General features: G+C 36.3%; 3 protein-coding genes and 1 non-coding gene across 6 annotated transcripts in view; 1 reads left to right on the plus strand and 3 right to left on the minus strand.

The window, feature by feature from the left end:
- The window catches only part of LOC131529037 (zinc finger and BTB domain-containing protein 7C), a 29,262-nt gene extending 23,940 nt beyond the window's left edge, over positions 1-5,322 (plus strand). For both annotated transcript variants that reach the window (XM_058758543.1, XM_058758542.1), the window contains one exon: positions 2,487-5,322. In XM_058758543.1, the coding sequence (XP_058614526.1) occupies positions 2,487-3,057 (571 nt within the window). In that variant the 3' untranslated portion in view covers positions 3,058-5,322. The remainder of the gene's footprint in view (positions 1-2,486) is intronic.
- A 2,306-nt stretch (positions 5,323-7,628) lies between these two features.
- hnrnpabb (heterogeneous nuclear ribonucleoprotein A/Bb) lies at positions 7,629-13,231 on the minus strand. 2 transcript variants are annotated; one of them, XM_058758198.1, is made up of 9 exons: positions 13,084-13,231; positions 12,486-12,659; positions 11,200-11,368; positions 10,967-11,125; positions 10,755-10,886; positions 10,086-10,179; positions 9,839-10,003; positions 8,825-8,908; positions 7,629-7,956 (listed from the first exon to the last, which is right to left on the minus strand). In XM_058758198.1, the coding sequence occupies exons 2-8, from the start codon at positions 12,638-12,640 to the stop codon at positions 8,838-8,840; spliced, it is 945 nt and encodes a 314-aa protein (XP_058614181.1). In that variant the 5' UTR covers positions 12,641-12,659; positions 13,084-13,231; the 3' UTR covers positions 7,629-7,956; positions 8,825-8,837. The 2 variants fall into 2 exon arrangements, with proteins under 2 accessions (XP_058614181.1, XP_058614180.1); XM_058758197.1 differs by having other exon boundaries at positions 10,740-10,886.
- Positions 13,232-14,131: 900 nt separating this feature from the next.
- On the minus strand, positions 14,132-20,878 carry LOC131528812 (small ribosomal subunit protein RACK1-like). The gene is made up of 8 exons (XM_058758199.1): positions 20,670-20,878; positions 19,288-19,459; positions 18,475-18,622; positions 17,173-17,268; positions 16,697-16,807; positions 16,182-16,322; positions 14,589-14,699; positions 14,132-14,380 (listed from the first exon to the last, which is right to left on the minus strand). Exons 1-8 carry the CDS (start codon positions 20,776-20,778, stop codon positions 14,315-14,317), a joined length of 954 nt encoding a protein of 317 aa, XP_058614182.1. The 5' UTR covers positions 20,779-20,878; the 3' UTR covers positions 14,132-14,314.
- Positions 20,879-21,241: 363 nt separating this feature from the next.
- trnav-cac (transfer RNA valine (anticodon CAC)) lies at positions 21,242-21,314 on the minus strand. The gene has a single exon. It is a non-coding gene; the product is annotated as a tRNA-Val (tRNA).
- Between the last annotated feature and the right edge of the window lie 936 nt (positions 21,315-22,250).

Consider the following 22,250-nt stretch of genomic DNA (forward strand, 5'->3'; position numbering starts at 1 on the left):
TAGTCAAGTATACTTTACTACTTTAGTATAGAAGTTGTTTGTATTTTTTTTTTTTTTTATAAAATTATTATTAAATTAAATTTTTGTTTTAATTGATTATTTTTAGTTTATTCATTTAAAAAGTATTATTAAATTACAATTAAAACAACGATTGTATTATTATAACAATTAAATTAGTAATTACTTAACATATAAATGTATTATTTACAATTTAGTTTTATTGTTTATAATCTTATTTTAATTAAATTCTTATTAAATAACTATTAAAACTTTTGCCACCTTTCTTTATAGTGATAGTTGATATTGTATATTTTATATACTTCTAAGTATTAAAATTATTATTTACAATTTAATATTTTATTTTTACAATTTTATTTTTCTTACATTTTATTAAAATTACTACTAAATGCCTATTTATTTTTTGCCATTTTAATTACAGCGATAGTTAATGGGAATGATGGTGGCTATATTTTGTATTTTTCTATACACACATATTAAAATGATTATTTAACATTCAATTTTATTATTTACAATTTAATACTTTTATTGTTTATATTTTTATTATACTTTTATTAAAATTATTAATAATTTATAGTGATAGTTGATGGGAATGATGGTGGCTATATTTTGTATCTTTCTTCTAATTATCAAAATTCACGTTTAGCACTTAATTTCACTATTTCTATTATTTACTATTTTTAATTGTATGATTTATGATTTTATTTCTTCATATTTTTATTAAATTACTATTATGAATACTTCTGAACTTTTATTTAAAGTGATAGTTGATGGGAATGATGAGATGAGAAGGAGACGATCGGATCATGAAGTACCACAATCTGGATTTGCATAATCCAAAAATGTAAATATTGTCAGAATTTACTCACCCTAATGTCGTTCCAAAAATGTTATGACTTTCCTTTATCTGAAGACAACAAAAAAACAGATATTTTGAAAAATGTTTTTGTCCGCACAATGGAAGTCAATGGGTTCCAAAGCCACATCAGAATGTTCATTTTTGGGCAAACTATCCCTTTAACATTTCAGGACTGTTTTTAACATCAATTCAAGCAGATAGAGTACAAGAATAGCACTTTAAAATGAACAGTCACTAAAAAGGAGCAGACATACTGAAAAAGACAAAGAATGTTTTACAATGACAGATTTACGAGAAAGAATTCTGACTTGCTGTCATGTAAGCCAGCAAACTTTTCCCCTCAAACAAATTACACTGACTGTCTACTAGAATAAATAGCCTCTTTGAAGCTGAAGAGCTAAGCTTCAGTATTACAACAATGAAACGGCACATGAAAACTAGAGCAGCATCATAAGGACAAACCTGCTGTGAAACACTTTATGCATCACTGTGGTCGGAGCCGCATGAGGTTTCCACACTGTAATAAAAGCCAAAGCGTAGTGATGTTAATATAAGACCTACATTTCACTTTTGGGCTCAAACGCTCTGTAGAGGAATGAAATTTCGATGAGTGAGATCTAGACTGAGAAATAGATCAAACGAAGGCTTCTGAGCTTCTGGATAACTCATCTGGATACCACATAACAGGAACACTAAATCCGGTTTTCGTGTTTTTTGGGTTTTTCTGTCGCTGCTGCTATTGAGCAACTTGCAGCTGTCTGCTTTTCAAGTACGAAGGCGTACACCTGCTTGTGTGTTTTTCTGCATGCATGTACGCTTTTCTGCGTGCACGGTGTGTGCCTTGAGGTTTTGCAGGGATTCTTACAGGTATGCAGAATAACCTCAAAACCCAAACTTAGATGAATAGTTCGCTCTAAAATGAAAATTTGCTGAAAATGTAATCGCAATCAGGCCATCCAAGACGAAGATGAGTTTGTTTCTTCGTCAGATGCAGATAAATTTAGATATCACTTGCTCAGCAATGGATCCTCTGCGGTGAATGGGTGCCGTCAGAATGAGAGTCCAAACAGCTGATCAAAACATCACAATAATCCACACCACTCCAGTCCATCAGTTAACATCTTGAGAAGTGAAAAGCTGCAGGTAAGTAAGAAACAAATCCATCAAGATATTTTTAACTTCAAACCATTGCTTCCAGCTAAAATACAATCCACGATCCATAACATTGCTTTCCCTAGTGAAAAAGTCTGAATCAGGAGAGAAATCTGCACAGATCAAGCACCGTTTACAAAACAGTCTGTCTTTTGATGTGAGAGACAACAGGAGATGGATTTTTCCACTGGAGGAAGAGTTATTATGGATTATGGATGCACATTTTTAAGTTAAAAACATTTTAATGATGGATTTGTTTCTTACAAACATGCAGCTTTTGTCTTCTCAAGACGTTAACTGATGGACTGGAGAGGTGTGGATTACTTGTGGATTATTGTGATGTTTTTATCAGCTGTTTGGACTCTCATTCTGACGGCACCCATTCACTGTAGAGGATCCATTTTTGGGTAATTTCTGAGTGAACTGTTCCTTTAATTGCTGTTTTTCTCTTTCTCAGGCAAGACAAGCTGAAGATTCACATGCGCAAGCACACCGGCGAGAGGCCGTACATCTGCCTGCACTGCAACTCTAAATTTGTTCACAACTACGACCTGAAGAACCACTTGCGCATCCACACCGGCGTGCGGCCGTACCAGTGCGAGCACTGCTACAAGAGCTTCACGCGCTCCGACCACCTTCACCGGCACATTAAACGGCAGAGCTGCCGCGTCTCGCGCCCGCGACGGGGCCGAAAGCCCTCCGCCTGGAGATCCACCAACTTCCTCTTCCCTCCAGATCCCAACGCTCTCCAAGCGGACAGGACCATGCGGATTCCCGCCGCCGGTGGCGCCCCCTTGCTGGCAAAACAGCAGCCTACGGGAGGAAAAACGCTGGAGGACATCGACGGTGACAGCCGAGAGACTGACAGGAAGCTCATCTCAGAGGATGTGAACAGAAAGCGGGGCATGTTTGCTTTCACAGTGGCGACGGAGGACGTTCTGCCACACCCGCCTTTCTATTCGGCGACCTCTGACCCCTGGGCCGTGAGACTGGAACGAGCTCCGCCCATTCCCGAGGCCGCAAAGTGACTTGTTAATTCCTTGAAACAGCTGCTCGCTTCGGACGCCACAAAGTCTTTACGAACCGGGTTCAGACTCTGTAATATTAAATGAGAATTACATTTTTTTTTTTTTTGTTTGTTTGTTTCATAAGTCAGCTTCCACATGGGATGACAGGGATTTTAAATGCTTTTTAAATAACTAGATTTGTTAATATCTTGGATGTGCATTTGTTAAAGCTGTTTTTGATGCTTCAGCGTTTGCTAACAAGGGTGATGCGCTCATAGACTGTTCAGTGCAATGGAGTATGTGAAAATCGAATGCAAAAATTTGACAATCAAGTATGCAGAAAGAAAAAAAAAGTCCTGCTGAATAAGCTAGAAGCTTTGATGTTCGCATTGTATTATCTGACAGGTTTTCTAATTAAACAGTTTTCAGTGAAGCTAAATCCTAAACACAAGGAAAATTACAAATTTACACGTCGTAATCCACTATGCAAAATACAAAAGTGGTTCAATTTTTTTTTGGAATTGCCACAGAAACCACAAAGACAAAATTAATAAGAAAAACTCAGGATTACAAATAATTTTTTTAACAAAAACAATTTTTTACAGCCAAAATATCACATTATGATGAGATGTCAAAACAATCTGCAGTTAATCATGCAATTAGACAAAAGAGAAATCCTGCAAGTTATTTTTTTCTTATAATTATTTATATTGTGCATTTCAAATTGACCCTTGATTAAATCGAATGCTGTTTAAAATAATCATTTGTATAGATGGCTTTCAGGTTCTACAGTGGAATTGTTCATTATTGTAAGTGTTTCTATTGTAAAACATCCAAAGATGTGTTGTTAAAGAACAAACTTGAAATCCAATCTGTTTGCAAAGCAGTCTTTTTCACATATGAAGTGTCTTGGAGGTGCTTGTCGTGTACAGGAAAATGAAACGGGGGGGAAAAACATCCACAACTTTGATACTGTTCCTCATCTGAATGGCTAGAGTAATTCAGCAACGTTTAAACTGAAACTAAACATATTTTCATGCTATTTATGCATATTTAAATAAGCCTTGGCTATATTTTACTAAGATGTTTTATAAAGACACTAACACATTTGTGTTCCGGTTTATCTGTTTTCAATCAAGAGAGAATGTGTCAATGCAGTGTACGATATTTGACATCAAACCCTCTGAAATCAAAACAATACGGTAATAAAAAAAAAGCATAAAATACCCCCTTCAAGACATTTAACTTCTAAAACACCCACAAAATAAAATGCACAAGTACTCCAAATGAGAATTAAAATCATCTTGAAATTGAAATTTTAAGTTTCTGCACTTCACACAAGACATTTAAGATGTTTTTATCTTGGTGTGCAAAATGCAAAGATGTTTCAATGGCCATGAACAATGAAGGTGCTTAAAGATGTGTGTGTATATATATATATGAAGCCCTTCTGTGGCGACTGGTGGGAACTTACTTGCACTATTTGTTTGATGATGTTTTAATATTGGTTACGATATATTGATATTTCTTAAAGATTTAAAAACATACAAAAAAAAGAAAAAAAAGAAAAAATCACAGAACATGTCTGAGATATGCACTTTACTCCTCTTTAACACAAGAACAATTTCAGTGAAAGTCATTTTTATAAATGTGTGTGGTATTTGTATATTAGATTAATCCCTGGTAAACAGAATCAAAGAACTGGAATAACAATAAAAAAAAGCTTTTTCAAGAACCCTGTGTCTTTTTATGGCTCATTTCTTTCTTGGAAATCTGACAAAGGCGACTCTGCAGAAGCAGGTCATTTAATGAGGCTTTTATCTGCAGTGATGAGGTCTAGTGCGTTAAAGGTCTCTTTAGAGTATTTTAACGTTAAATGCCATACATGAGGGTACAGCGAAGACAGATTCATTCTCCCTCCTAAACGTCCAGCTTTCTGGATGATGGAGCAGATCTTTAACAGCTAACTTACCTCAACCTAAAATTACTCTGAAATCATAGCATGCGGTAGTTTGTTATGACACAAGGCAGTGAGGATCCAACAGACAGCCCTCTCTGGCACAATTAACCATCTCTGTGAGTAATCTAAACCCACACGCTAGAACTGCGCTTCAATTTGAGCCAGTTTCCCAAACACATACTAATGCTGTTTTGAATTGTGAAGAATGTTTAAAGTAGGATTGCTATTAGATTCAATTTACTCATTTAAATTAGTCTTAGTCTTTCTGAAAAGAAGATTTTCTGACAATTAATGTCATGTAACAACTGCATGTTTACTGCTAGCATCTCAAACGGAGTGATCAAATGAAACCATTATAAAAATTCAAAATTATTTGAATTACCAGAAAGATGAGAACAAACTTATTTTATATAAATATAAGACAAATTCTCTGAAATCTTGAATAATTAAAAGATTTTAAAGTATGATTACTACATTACATTAGATTGCTTCAACACAACTAGTCTTAATTCAGTGTTCAAAGTTAAAAAAAAAAAATGGGGCATTAACAATTACAAAAAAATACAGCCCTAAAATTAAAACTAATCAAAATGTAATTTTCCGTTCATTTAAATACAATATGTATTTTATATATGCCACCTCTTTTATTGCTATCTAGCGCCCTCTACTGTAAATCAAGGTAAAATACACATAACAAAAATGATAAGTTCAAAAGTTTAACATTTTTTCCCACACTGTTCTTTGCTATATACAATTAAAATGATTTGCTTAAGGAAAATATAAAACCACATTTCTCATTTGACAAATAAAAAAACGGTTTACCTGTAAACTGCGGAACATGAGTCCTTGTTGAGTTTGTTTCAGGTAAACAAACGTATATAAACCAGTCCCATGCTAGTTAATTGACTCTTTAATGTATATCGCAATTAATTATGACAGCGTACTGAACACGAGTTCTGTGATTTTCCATCATCTGTGCAAAATGTTACCTCACCTGGTAACATAGTTCGTTAATCTCACCTTTCGTTGGTGAAATTGAGTCATACATATCCTAAACCTCCTCTGGCTTCCATCCATAAACTTTCTGCTTATTTTGTAATGCATATTTTTATTTTTCTTGCAACTCGACCGCGTGTTTACTTTTCCCACAAGTCAACCGATTCTAATGCCAAATTGAATCATTAATTTGAACCGGTTCTTTTTTAGATGATTCGAGCGAACTGATTCACATTTCACCGGTACGAGCTTTGTTTAGGAGTAAAACTGTGATGTGCATGGTGTACAACGCGACATTTGATTTACCCGAAAACATAGTCATTAAGAGCAGTATTTAAATATTTCTTTAAAACGTGAATAAATAACACGTAAAATTTATTAAGCGATAACTAAAATGAATCGATTCGCTCAAACGATTCTGACGGTTTATAAAATGGAAACTCTTACTACGTACTAAATACTGCATAACGTACACTACTAAAAACAGCAAGTTGAACATTTTTCATTACGCTTTAAATTTTTCAAACAGTGATATGCTATATGTCAGAGCAAAAGATTAATTTATTTAAGAAAAATGACAAGATAGTCTTGTTTTCCAAGAAAATGATTAAAATAAAGTGAGTTTATGATCAAAACAAGAACAAATATCAGCCAATGAGATGAGAAAAATCAACTTAATTCAAAAAAAAAAAAAAAAATTCCATACTCAATTGACATAATTGCTTTTGGCTCAAGCATAAACAATTCTTGGAAAACAAGACTACTCATCTTTATTTTCCATTTCAAGTAAAAGTACTATATTTGAACTAGAAAAGACAAAAATAGTATTTTTTTTTTTTTTTGCAGTTCATGCAACAGGACTTTATGAATTTAAGACTTTCAGCTCAGATTTAAGAATCTTTCAGGCCTTAAATTGTGTTCTAATTCTTATAGCCATATGAAATTCTGTTTGCACTGCAAACTTCTATTTAGTATTAAACCACTTTAAAATCATAAATTTGGTTGTTGCAGTTATACGGTACTTTGCAGTGATTCCCTTGTGGCAGCTAATAAATAAAAGCCTCATTTCACAGTATAGCTTACACTTTTGGAAAAATAAGATAATTTTACAGTTGTGGACAAACTAAAACAAATCAGAGAATGCAAGAATCTGTCATTTACCATAAAGTAGTTAATGCAAAGTTATCAGGGTTTTGAAATCAAAGGCGTTTTGGCAAAATCACCATAACTCAACTTAAAATTGGTCACAGCAAAAGTCAACATTTAAACCATTAAGATTGACAAGTTAACATTAATGTTAGCCAGTAAACAAGAACACTTCCAAAAACTTACAAATCATTTATTTCTACCAAAAACACTATAGGAATGAGATTTCAATGAGCAACATTGCTGGTCGCTAGCAAATATCCTAATTGACAAAAAGATTCAAACTTAAGCATTTTAACTGAGAAAGCAAGTAAAAAAAAAACAAAACAAAAAGTTTAAAATCAAAGCAACAAAAGTGGACATTTCTAGTCACTATTAGATGCATTACCCAAAACGCTGACATCCACAGGACTCTGGTGTTTTAAACGGCTCTCCTACGCTATGCAACAACAGGAAGTAGAACAAGCATCTGGAAACATTGAGAAAAATGTACTCAAAATTGTTTTATTTCAAAAGCTCTGGCAGCTCCCGAACCTCATGTGGCAAATCCAGTAGACATGTAAAATACAACCATACAATACATTATTCAAAAAAGGTACCAAAAAGTACAGTAAAAATAACACTTCCATCTCTGGAAATGTGGACAAAAGGAAAATAAAATAAAAATAAAAATGTGGAAGTGACATTGCTTCCCCTATTCATCTGTTCTGTACAAATGGGTCATGATCTCATCCGGTAAAAGGAAAGAGCCCGCAGGTGTGTGAACTGCTGTCGTCGTCGTCACGGTCAGACTCCTGGTTTTTGGGAATACTTTAGTCCTGATGAGAAACAAACAGACATGGTCAGTGGCAGGATGGAAAACATTGAGAAAGACAAATGCAAAGCAGAGTTCTGCATGCACAGATTAAAAGTAAAGCAAAATATTCCATCAATCGTCCATTTAAACCTTTTACAAGGATTTACAAACAATTCAAAACAATGTTAGAAAATGCAGCCTTCCTTCAAAGTTTCACGTTTAATTCAATGTTATTTGACGTTTCTTTGCAATTGTAAAATTTACTAGCAATTTCTGAGAATTTTCTACACCAAAATCTGAATTCTCCAGATGTAAGTGTCTTGTATCGCAAGGCTTCAAAGCTTGACAAGAACAGATCTCCATTATTTTGGCCTTATTTTTTTTAAACGCCAATGCAAGTGTCCAAAGAAATTTACTTGAAGCAAAACAACATGTCGTCTTTTGAAAAACTGGAGCTCATGACTAAAAACAAAATCTACTAATGAGCTCAGAAGAAAAAAAATAAAGGGGAAAATAAGCTTCCATACCACATTGAAAGACATTTGTCCTCGTTTCAAGAATAAACAATCAAATTTAACCATTTCAGAAAATGCATCATATCTTCAGTTTGCACCTCAAGTAAACATCTTAAGGATGTTCAGATATTTGTACTGGAAAACAGCAAAAACCAGTGCATGCCACATTTAATGCCAAGACTATAAATTTAAAGCTTTAATTTGTGAAAGCTTGAAAAGAAGGCTATAAGATCTGCAGAAGCGTCAAACTCAATTCAAGTTCTTCTCATTTGATAGTGTCAGTGCAGTCAAATCAACATTTCTAAGTAGTGTTTCTTAAACCCCAAGCAAGAATAAGGAAACAAACACGTTTATCCATTGATAGTCACACACTACCTGTTCTGCATGATCAGTATGGCTTGTAGCTACTCTGGTGGCCTCCACGTCTTGGTGTTTTCCCATAGCTTGTACCGCCCTGGTCTGGAGAAAATAAAGTGTGTGAATTAGGGATGGGTCACGATTTTCGAATATTCGATTAGTTGATTTAATAGAATATCGAATAGGCCGTGCGATTTTTTTTTTTTTTTTAAGAATTCTTCATGTTTTCGGTGCTGACGCGTTCATTTAACCAGAGGGAGGCGCTGCCGATAACGCACCTAAAAACTGTCAAAGACAACAGAAGAACACCACATTCTCACACGCATGTCTATGCTCACGCACACTGTAGATTTGAGTCAGGATTTAACCGCCAAACTTTTTCCTCAGGCAGCTGATTTGAAATCAGCAATTTCCTTAATCTAGTGCTAGCAGCAGCCCATCCATGACAAAACTTCGAACTCGGGCCGAAGGTAAATACACACAACTACACTGAGTGTGGACCTGCCGCAAGTACAACAGCTTTCAGCAGAGATCGGCCCAGAGAGAAAAGCAGTCAGTCAGAAGTGTTTTGTAGAGTTGGCACGGCTCTGGCCCATTATCTTCTCACCAATGCCGAGACTGAGCAGACAGTGCCGCATTTCAGCCGGAATGTGCTTGCTATCTGGGATGTTCGTGCTCATTTTTGATGTCCTAGCAGCCTTATGAGCAATTGATTCATGCTAACCGACGGACTGTTATGTTAATAAGTGCCGTCATTCGGTTGTATTTTGTAAATGTTTAAGCACGTTACAATTATATAGCTTGAGTTAAGAGCCTATTCCCTAATAATGTATTAAACCGTTTAACGTACAGATCAAAGGCGTGAATGGTCTCTCTCTCTCCCTCTCTTGGTTTATGGGTGTGTGGTGTACTGAAGCCCATGCATGTTTTCGAATATTATTTTTGCCTGAAATGCCCATCCCTAGTGTGAATGACAGAACATGGAAGTGATACTAGGATGATCATAAGAGCTTCTGGAAGCTGTCAACTTACTGTAGTCATAACCACCACCATATCCATAGTAGCCAGAGGAATAGTCGTAGTTGCCATAGCCTCCGTAACCGCCATAACCCTGCTGTCCACCGTAGCCGTAGCCTTGGTTCCCGTAGCCCTGGTTCCAGTAGCTGTTATAGCCCTGGTTCCAGTTCTGACCTGGGCCTGAGGAAAAGGACGCCATTAGGTCAATGACTGAGACTGGGGTTTATATAAGTGTAATAAGCAACTAAAGCACACCGCTTACCCCCACGACCCCTGCCACGACCTCCAAAGCCTCCGCGGGCGCCATACTGCTGCTGCTGGTAGATTTCCTTGGGCTGGGCGATTTTGATCTCACACTGAAATCAAATCAGAGACACAAACAGATGAGAGCAAGGCCAAACTTTAACAGGCTTAAATTTAACAGGGCTAAATTGGGACCACCTAAAAACGTCAATTTAATATAATAGTAAATAATTTAAAAAAAAAAAAAAAAAGTGTAATGACTCCACAACTCTCCATTTTCAATTTAAGGAAGATAAATATTTAGTTTAATAGTAAAATTTGTAAATAGAATTAATAATAATCATCATATAATTCAGATTTTACAATTTGGACTTTCTCCTGGCAATTGAGTTTATTTTCCCTCTCTTGCAACAGAGAAGGAAAAAAAAAAAAAACCTCAGTTGCAATACATTGTTTCCACCGCAAAATTATAGGTAACTGAATCTCGCCAACAACTGACATTTCCTTCACAATACAGCATTCATATCTTGCAATTCTGAAGAAAGGTCAGAACTGTTAAATCCCATGGGAAAAACCAGCTGCCATAATATATAAACATCACACTGTAACTTTAACCCACAAATCAACCCACCGTAACTATGCATCTATTGCAAAGATTGAGAAAAACACGTACAAGGTCATTCGTTACCTTGCTCCCACAAACGTTATGGTATTTCTTCTCCAGGATCTTTTTGACGGCAGATTCATCCTTGAATGTGATGAAGACGAAGCCCCTTCTTTTGTTCGTCTTTGGGTCCGTTGGAAGTTCAATCGTTTCGATCTGCAAGCAATCGATACAGCATTAATAAAAATCAGAAGACAAAAACAAGTGTTTCCATGCACAATGGATTTAAAACTCACCTCTCCAAAGGCCCCGAAGTATTCACGGATCTTCTCTTCTGTGGTTTCAGGGTTAAGGCCACCGACGAAGATCTTCTTGACAGGCTCTTTCTTTATGGCCATGGCTCTCTTGGGATCGATCTGTCGGCCGTCTAGCCTGTGTTCCTTTTGCTCCAGCACCTTTCAAAAGAAGAGACGTGAACGTCCGCCACCAAGCAAGCCTTTGGATTGAAGGGAAGTGAAAGCATACGTACCTTGTCCACACTTTCTGCATCTTTGAACAAGATGAAACCAAACCCTCGCGACCGGCCGGTGTTTGAATCCATCTTTATGGTGCAGTCCGTCACCTCGCCGAACTTTGAGAAGTAGTCCTTTAGGTCTTTCTTACTAGTATCCCAGCTGAGACCTCCAACAAACATTTTACTGCATAAAAGAACAAGTTGATTAGAGCCTGTATTGAACCACTAACTAAAAGCAACCTCGCAACAGAGACAAAAAGACTGCAAGTTGAATTTGAAGTTTTTTTTTTTTTTTAAAGCACCTTAAACACTGTGTACCAAAGTGCTGTACAATAATACAAAGAAAAATACATGAAAATTCTTATTACTTTCTCCGTAATGGAATAAATAACTTATAAACTGTTAAAAACAGACCTACAAGGTTGGTAATCAGTGAGTGATGTGTTTTCATTAAAGCCATCAGCACACATTTCAACTTGAGTAGTCAAAATTCCCAGTGAATAACTACATTAAACATAACTCTACAGAGAGATGCCCACCAAACAGAAAAACCACAAGCAAAAATACTCAAAACTCATTTTGCAGTAAACACTGACTATATAAACAAAAATAACCTTACTAAATCAAGTTTTATATTTTCACACTCCTTTTTAACTCAATTGTCATTCATAACGAGTTACCTGATTGTAGTTCTTCACCTGATTAAAGCTGCCAAATAGACATTCTGTCAGATTTTATTTTCGTGACTCACAATTCAAAGCTGGTTGGTATGATTTATTGCCTGTAATACCATTCAAAAATCCCTATGGAAAAACGAATGGAGGGAGAAAAAAATAATCTTGAACCAGTTCAAAAGTGGGCAGGGACTATTGCGCGCTATAGGTCCGATTCTAAAATCTGATTGGACGAGTTCGTATCCACTTCAACCAGTAGCTTGGCAACCATAAACAGTCTATCGGCTAATGTTAATGAAGCTAATTACCATGCGGATGGAAAGGGTTTCCATTGTTTGGTTTAATAAACCGACTTTAGACGGCGTGTTTGCGATTTCACCGCTGTACGGTCAGTTACTGCGCTCTCGTCGTGTATCGGTAGATCAAACATCTGCCGCCACCCGCCAGCGAGAGATTCAACCCCAAACAACCCTCGTTTCCAACAATGAGCACAATAACCGAACACAAGAATCGAACCAGAAACCCACCCCACCCCTCTCTATTAACAAAGACACGGCGCCAACAGAGCCTCATTAAAACAAAACGTCTACATTAAGCATGAAAACATAAAGCGCTCCATCTTCTCACCCGGCATCTTCCTCGCCCTTGCTGGCGTCGATCTGTCCTCCCTCGCCGGCTCCGTTCTCCTCATCCGCGGCCTCCTCCGCGAGCTCTGCTCCGTTCAGACTCTCCTCATTCCCGTTCTCGGAGGTTTCCATGAACTGATGCTCTGCGTCGGCCATTTTGGTAGCTTTAGATTACCTTCGGATTAGAAATGATTTGATTTAGTTTCACAATGCGAGATACTAGGGTTGATGCTAGAATAATAGAGTAACGTTAGCGGCATGGTTACGCCATCAGATTCAACGCAAACCCTCGATTTCAGTCTTAGCTTGCTGCAAGCACAAACAAATAAACGAAATCAGGCTTAAAAGTGTGTTCGAAACGTTTAAAACGTATGTGGCTCAAAACAAACAAACAAATACAAAGACTCATTCATGCCGCGTAAAGAAAGCTAAAGCAGCATGTAATGCTAAGCGATCGCGTTTGCTATCTCTTTAAGCTACGCCGAACGCATTAAACAGGCTTTTTCGTCTAAAAACGGTGTCTTACATGTATTCTCGTAAAACATAAACTAGCCCAACACAACTAACCACGCGAATTAAATTCAAAAGAACCGGCTTACTGTAAAATATTGGCGCTGAAAAAGCCGCTTTCCAAGATGGACTCTCGCTTACAGTACCAACTCGTGGCCACCTATATAGTACCGGATGAGCCCGGTGGAATAAAACAGGCTGTGATTGGACGACACAGTTTGACCAGGCAACGATAGCGATCTTTGATTGGTCAGGGACGGTGAAGCACCGCCCATTATGGTTTCCTCCTGCGCACTTCTTTTCTGTTGCACGGTCAAGCACGAGATGTTTAAGAGCGCGTGCACTATAAAACACGATGGTGAAGGTGTTGTGCAATTAAACACAACGAATGTATGCGTGTATAAAACGATATAATATCCAGTAATGCTTTAAAAAAATAAAACTTGTTAGGCTTCCCAATCGATTTTAACGATTTCCACCAGTCACCGATGAAGGACTGCACTCACAAAGAGGAATTCTAGCAGAGCCGAGCATAACAAGAACATATTGCATTCATTTTCGAACTTTCCGTGACTTTTAGACAATTTTCATGATCAATTTAGGCTTTTTTTTGTATTACGGTTTTGTTTTTTAAACATCATTACTATAACATAAGTACCACCCAAATTTCAGTTAATATGTTTTTCTTAAAAACAAGATACTGTAACAATTTTTTAATGGTTTGCAGAGACCAAAACCAGTTATTGCTTAATCCTGGACATAATATATGGGCATATTAACAGACATTTTCATGAATCCGATGCATGATATAAATACATGATGTAAAGCTGTATTTAAGTGAAAGGTAAGTTACGTTATTATAACAAAACACCCCAAATTGAGGGTCAAACAAACATTCCTGGACCTTAGGTTGCTGAAATAGTAATATTAAAGTGACAAATGGTTTGCTACTGTAGTACTAAACAAAAACAAATCATATATTTAACTCAAAATCAGCAACATTTTAAGTAACAAACATAATCAGACAGCACATAAACTGATAAATAATTGATACTAACTGACCCAAACTGATGCAAAACCTCATACTGTATATACATCAAGTAGATCATGATATTAAATCACGAGTAATATAACATGTAAATTAACATATGATAGATTTTTATTAGATAAAGAATAACTGTGGTGAACTGATGTAGTACAAATTGGCATCAATACAAGAGAAAAATACTAACAAGGACAAAATCAGTTTAATTGTGTTATCTTTTTTTTTTTTAATTCAATTTTCCATATTTTGCATTCTGTTCTTGGAAATGTACATCTTTATCGGGTTCCGATGGTCACCTGCCAAACTCTGATCAGGTTGTCTGTGTATCCAGCAAAGAGAGTCTGAGAAAAATAAAGAGAGTGTAATCAATACAACTCTTTTTGTTTGTCCAATTGCTTTATATTTAAGATTATACATAGCACACAATGCCACCGATCACACAGAGATCCAGCATCCAAACTGACACTGATTATCTGCAGAATAAGCTCATCTCACACACACACACACACACACACACACAGGTGACTGTGGCCTGCGGGAAGCTCTCACCTGTCCGTCAGCAGACCATGCCAGAGACGTGCACTGGGGCGGCTCAGCCTTGCTGTTAGTGGTGATGACTTCCTGTCTGAGCTCATCAACGATGATCTTTCCCTCCAGATCCTGTGGAGAGACAGAGATACATGACAGTAATGAGAGAGAAGAGCGACTGGGGTGCAAATGAATCAAACCCTCCGAAAGCCAAATATTCATATTCATTCAAGTAGATTCAAAATGCAAGTAAAAATCTAGTTCAAAATCAGTGTTTCCACAGTTATTCACTAAATGATCATTAGTGTATGATATTTCAGAATTTGTATTAAAAATAAAAGCATTTTGATATTGGACAATAAACGTCATTAAGTGGAGTCAATTGACGGTTTGAAATGATCCACCTAGGTTAGTTGAAGTCAGCAGCTCTAATTCCAACTTTGTTCATTTTACATTGAAAATCATTGCAATACATGCTAAATTTAAAATGAACATAGATGGCATTAGAGCTGCTGAGTTAATTAATTTAGGTGAATCGGTTCAAACTGTCAATTTAATGATTTATTTATTCAGCACTTACAAATGTCAATTTTGTCTTGTGATTTCAATCAATCACCATTGAAATGATTGTAATACATGTTAAATGTCAATTCACTGAAATCACCAGACAAAACAACAATTTTAAGTAGTGGCAAATTAATCATTAAATTAGTCATTTTTTAAGACCGTTTGAATCGATTCATGTTTATAAATTAAACTTACCAGCTTTAATGCCATCTTTCTTCATTTAAAATGTAATGTAATGATTTTCAATGTTGATTATTTGAAATCACTAGTCAAAAACAACTGATTCACCAAAAAGAATTGAACTCACCAACTCTTATACCACCTTTGGCAATTTTAAGTTTAAAATGTATTTGCAATGATTTTCAATGCTGACCAATATTAGTTTTTCCATGAATAATGCAGATATGAAAAATTCAAATACTAGCTGAACGTCCAGCATGACAAAGTTTGCAAACTACATATATAATTGAAACCGAGTTATGATATGTGACCCTGGACCACAAAACCAGTCTTAAGTCGCTGGGGTATATTTGTAGCAATAGCCAAAAATTCATTGTATGGGTCAAAATTATTGATTTTTCTTTTATGCCAAAAATCATTAGGATATTAAGTAAAGATCATGTTCCATGAAGATATTTTGTAAATTTCCTGCTGTAAATATATCAAAACCTAATTTCTGATTAGTAATATGCATCACTAAGAACTTCATTTGGACAACTTTAAAGGCGATTTTCTCAATATTTCGATTTTTTTGCACCCTCAGATTCCAGATTTTCAAATAGTTGCATCTCGGCCAAATATTGTCCGATCCTAACAAACCATACATCCATGGAAAGCTTATTTATTCAGCTTTCAGATTTTGTATAAATCTCAATTTCAAAAAATGTACCCTTATGACTGGTTTTGTGGTCCAGGGTCACATATATGAGGTAAAAAGAGCGAAACACCACAATAAATTAGAGCATGACCAAACAGACACCATCCAGCCAAGAAAAATGTGTAAATCCAGTCATAAATGGTGTGTTTAGGACAGAGAGCTGATGGTACCCAGATCTTGATGCTCGGTCCTGTGGCGGCACACAGCCAGTATCTGTTGGGACTGAAGCAGAGCGCATTGATGACATCACCGCCGTCCAGCGTGTACAGATGCTTGCCTTCGTTCAGATCCCAGAGCATGGCCTGTCCGTCCTGAACACAGAGACAGAGAACGTCAAACCACCGTCCTAACGATAAAGTCATCTAGCATAACGAGGACACAGGCAAAAACTCAACATCAGTCATTGGCCTAGATGAAGTTGAAACGGTTCTGTCCTTGATCACTATTCAAACTTTTAGATGAACAATGGACATAAGTACATTGTACTTATTTTTTGATGCAAGTACATAGTAGTTAAGGCCACCTAATATAAAGTGTGACCTCTTATTTTTTTTCCGATTAACTTTTTTCATTGACTCCATAGTACTGCCTTGCGGGCCCCAGTTTGAAAACCTGGTCTATATGATTTTATCTGCAAGAAATGCATACTAGGTTCAGATATTGACCCTAAAACAGTGAAACTGACCTTTCCACCAGAGGCGCAGAGGGATCCATCAGGGGAGACAGTGACGGTGTTCAGGAACCCGGTGTGTCCGATGTGATTGGTCTTCAGCTTACAGTTGGCCAGATTCCACACCTGAAAGAGACAAAACACTATGAGTGAAAAGACTGTCCTCGCTTACGTTCCTCAAGAACCTATGAAAACATTTTGATTTAAAGGCTGGTGTTTAAATGCTTGAGTTTGATGTTGTAGGAAAAAAATAAACTGCATTTATATGCATGTGTGTCGATTAATCCACAGAGCTAACTTGCCAATCTATCTTGATTTCAGGACCTAAACATTAGGTGCATTCTGACCAATCAGAGGACAGTTTACTCGTGAGACTTGAATACATACATTTTGAAAAGTTACCAAGGAGAAAATGCAACATGGTAACAATTTAAGTCATTTTTTCAGAACAAAGCAAGAAAAAACACCCTTAAACTCCACTCGGCTCTCACCTTCACCATCTTGTCCCAGCCGCAGGAGACGATGATGGGGTTACTGCTGTTGGGAGAGAAACGCACGCAGGAAACCCACTCAGTGTGACTCTCGTCCTGAGGAACAACACAAACATCTCAGACAACAACTCATTTTAACCCTATAAAGCCTGACATATCAAATAATAGTCTGTTTTGGAATCATTTATTGAAACTTTAGACAAAATATAAAGTTTGCACGTGTGTTTTTGTTGAGTATCATATTTGACCCATCAGCCTCATATATAGCAGGATTTAATGAGAATATGGAGGAAAAAATAGCTCAGTTTTATTCAGAGGCCCAAACTGAGCAAAAATATGCAATTTGGTGCAGATGATGATATTTACGTAGACAAAGTGTGATGAAATTCTGATGCTTGTAATGTAAATCAATGAGATCTTTATATCAGATAACAATCGTCCCTCTCCATCTCCAGCAATAAGATGAAAGATTGAAATGATCCAAACATATAATGCAATGCAATCCAATGCTGATTGAGAGATGAAGAAATAAACGCTCCTCAGAAGATGTTATTCATACAAATCATTAAAGATTTGACAGCAAAAAGACACGTGAAGGTGGACGTTTGTCCAATTACACTTAAAGACATTTTACTTGTTCAAAAGTCTAAACAATCAATCAGACGACAGAAGCCATGGAGTAGATTGTGTGTGTGACAGGTTTACATTTTTTTTGTCATTACTCACTTACCCCCGTGTCGTTCCAAACCCGTAAAAGCTTCGTTCGTCTTCGGAACACAATTTAAGATATTTTAGATGAAAACCAGGAGGTTTGTAACTGTCCCATTGACTACAAAGATAACAAAAATAACGACTTTACTCAACAATTCGTAGAAGACGATAAGTAAAGTCGTTATTTTTGTTTTCTTTGCGTACAAAAAGTTCTCTCGTCGCTTCATAACGTTACGGTTGAACCACTGTATTCTGACGATGTTTTTCATACTTTTCTGGACCTTGACGGTGTTATTTACTTGGCAGTCATTGGGACAGTCACAAGCCTCCTGGTTTTCATCTAAAATATCTTAAATTGTGTTCTGAAGACGAACAAGCTGAATGAATAGGGGTAAGTGATTAATGACAACATTTTCATTTTGGGGTGGAGTAACCCTTTAACAGCAAAGTTTTGATCATGTTGATCATTTAGAAAAACTTGCATATCAAATATGACACAGTAGGATTTATATGTTTCATTACTTTAAAACAAGACCAGGCCTAAATATCACTGCTAAAACAACCTCGTTTTCAACAAACCCCAGCTCTCACCTGAATGGTGTACTTGCAGACGCCCAGCGTGTTCCACAGCTTGATGGTTTTGTCCCGAGAGCCGGACACGATCTGCCGGTTATCAGCGGAGAAGGCCACACTCAGCACGTCTTTGGTGTGGCCCACAAACCGACGGGTTGTGGTTCCTCTACAAACGACATTTGAAGAGCAAAGTGAGTTTGAGCTCATAAACCAACAGCATATTTTTATTTAATGCCATGTCAGCATCTTAGGCTATTTTCATGGCAAAAACAATTAAAAAACACAAGTATAACAAATACAATAAAAACCAGCAAACAAATAGACACAAGTTACATATTAACATGTGTGACCCTGGAGCACAAAACCAGTCTTAAGTCGCTGGGGTATATTTGTAGCAATAGCCAACAATACATTGTATGGGTCAAAATTATCAATTTTTCTTTAATGCCAAAAATCATTAGGATATTAAGTAAAGATCATGTTCCATGAAGATGTTTTGTAAATTTCCTACTGTAAATATAATAAAACTTCATTTTTGATTAGTAATATGCATTGCTAAGAACATCATTTGGACAACTTTAAAGGTGATTTTCTCAATATTTTGATTTTTTTGCACCCTCAGATTCCAGATTTTCAAATAGTTGTATCTCGGCCAAATATTGTCCTGTCATCTCTTAATTTAATAACTTAATTACAGCTTTCATTTGATGTATAATAAACCGGTTTTGTGGTCCAGGATCACATATGATAAAAATTCTAAAACTTTTTCTGGCAAAATTCTACTAAATAACTATTTTAATTGAGTTCCCACAGCCTCCATCCCGCACTCACGTGGTGAGGTCCCACAGACGCAGGGTCCCGTCCCACGAGCCCGACAGGGCGAACTGACCATCCGATGAGATGACCACGTCGCTCACGAAGTGTGAGTGTCCACGCAGGGCTCGCTGAGGAATGCCGTAGTTGGTCTCGTCGCGGGTGAGTTTCCACATGATGATGGTCTTATCTACACAAACAAGAGCACAGACTGTAGAGCAAGTGACAAACTACTAGTTAGCAGCTGTTAGTGCAGCCAGGACTAACGTGTTTTATCCACCAAAACATCCCTCAAAATTCAAAAAGCATCATTAAAAGCCATTTCATAACCAACTAATGCCAGAAAACATGCATTTAAAAGTGACACCTGGCTAGGTTAATAGTTAATATTAAATAGTAAAGGGAGAACTGAATAGAATAACAGCCGTTTTTGATCTCATTAAAATGAAGCATGAAAATTATTTTAAAATACTTACAGACTTATTTTAAAACATAAAATATACAACATATGAATGAATTCTGATGCCACTTTTTTTTTTAAATGCATACACACACACACACATATACATATATATATATATATATATACACATTATATATATATATATATATATGTGTGTGTGTGTTTAAATTTAAAAAAAAATTTTTGGTTGTAAAGTTGTAAAATATATCTAATTCAAATAATTGTATGTGTATATAAATATTATTTAAAATTATTTAAGCATTATTTTTATTTTACAACATAAAACATTCAACATATGATTGAATTTTGAAGCTGCCATTTTAAAATAATAGTATGTATATATATATATATATATATATATATATATATATATATATATATTTTTTTTTTTTTTTTTTTTAATTAAAATTTAAAATTATTTAAGCATTATTTTACAACATAAAACGTTCAACATATGAATGCATTTTGAAGCTGCCATTTGTTAAATAATAATTACAATCATATATATATAAAACAAGAATAAGACTACAAAATAAAGAGCCTCTATATGAAGACTTAAATAATTACTTAAAAAGTATTAAAATATAAATAAAGTGTTTGTATATAGACTTAAATATTAAAAAATATTTAAAAATTTAAAAAAAGTTTTTAAATACAAGTTTCATTGATTGCAGCCAAAATCATCCGAAAACATTGTACATTTAGTAAGGAAGGGACTTTATTCTTTATTAGATTAAAACTTAACTTATTTATTACCAAGAACATGGTATCACAGTATTACCATGGTATTTCTTAAAGTGCCTTGGACTGCCACGGAAAAACCATGGTAAATGATCTTTCTTTACTTTACCATGGTATTATCATGGGATAGCACCGCAGTACTTGTTACGCCGGACAGCTGCAGTAGCTGCGCGGGTTAAACAGTATCATCTGTCACCTCTGGACGCGGACAGAATCATGTCCGGAAACTGCGGCGTCGTGGCGATCTGGGTCACCCAGCCGTTGTGGCCCTTCAGGGTCCCTCTCACGGTCATCTGCTCGGTCATTTCGGCGGTCGGTCCCGGTCGATGGCTGTAGATTGAGTCGGATGGGCTGAAGAGCCGCTTTACTCAAGTTTACAGCGCAGGAAAAGGACCGGATCCACGCCGGAAGTACATATTCATTACTGCGCGACGGCGCAGTGCATTGTGGGAGTTGTAGTCCGGATGCAGCTGCTTGACGTCGTGTTTTTATTTTTTAATCAGTTTTGGATTAGGATTTTAAAATAATAATGAGAACAATAACAATAATATATCAATAATACAAAATTATAATAATAATCATCATGGCAAATTTTTCGTTTTTGTTGACCGCAGTCAAAATCATCAGAAAATGAAGCACGTACATTTTTATTGTAATATTACATACACAACACTTTGGTAATGTTTCGTGTGTTGACCACATTTTATCGACTCTTATTTTTGTGTCTTCAGTTTAAGTGAGAAAAGCGGACAGAAAAATACTTCTCGTTGTTTCCGCCCGGTTTCGAACCGGGGACCTTTCGCGTGTGAGGCGAACGTGATAACCACTACACTACGGAAACCTGGGTGGATGCATTATATGGACTGCGGAGATTTGAAATGCATTTGTTGTTAAATGGTGCCATCAAGTGGTGATCCTATGTACTAATTGGCGTGTCTGACAACGATGGAAAAATCCTTTTTTTTTTTTTTTTTTAAATGTATTATTTTTTTAAATAATTGTAAAAAATAATATTTATAGTATATTTTATTTTCATTTATTTTATTTATACAGTATCATTTCTGTTTCTTGAAAAGAAAAAAGTCAATAGTGAAATTCACATTTGTAACAAATGTCCACAAGGTGTCGCTCAAGATCAACAGCGGCTCCAAAAATTATTTTGGACGCTTCATTCACATAAAAAAAATGTCTGAATGTAATTGGATTAGCTACCAAATGTAATTCATTTTGAGGAAACGAAGCATGAGCATGTTTTTTTTTAAAAACAGTTTGAAGTGATATGTAGGCTAGCATTGAAGACAAAAAATTACAGTGGCACTTAATTTTACTTCTTTTCCCCTTTAGTTGAAATCCGTCATAACCCCTCCTTCCAGAGCTTTTTATACCCAGTCAGCCCTAATATAATTATACGTGTTTCTGGTGAGGCGCTTTTGTCTTTGCCCGCGAAACAAAGCAGTCAGCAGGCGCGAGCGCCAGCACATCTGCGTTCAGAGGGAGAGTTTGGGTCTCAAGGAAACCACTTCGCTTTCATGTGCTGCTCTCTGCCTCGGAGACCGACCGCGTTTCTAATATACTGCGGCCGCAGGCTTTCTCTAACGCTCAAAGAGATGTTCTCCTCCTCTTCCTGGCTTTCTATTTTGATTCATACCAGAAAAACTCAAAGGCAGGCTGTGCTTTAGGCTTTACCTCAAACTCTCAGTGACTGGGACAGCTGGGAGCTTGCTGAGTTCTCAACAAACGTTACATGTAAAGTTGTAATGAATAGCATTGTTTGCGA

The sequence above is a fragment of the Onychostoma macrolepis genome, chromosome 21 (assembly GCF_012432095.1).
Source record: "Onychostoma macrolepis isolate SWU-2019 chromosome 21, ASM1243209v1, whole genome shotgun sequence".
Classification (NCBI taxonomy): domain Eukaryota; kingdom Metazoa; phylum Chordata; class Actinopteri; order Cypriniformes; family Cyprinidae; genus Onychostoma; species Onychostoma macrolepis.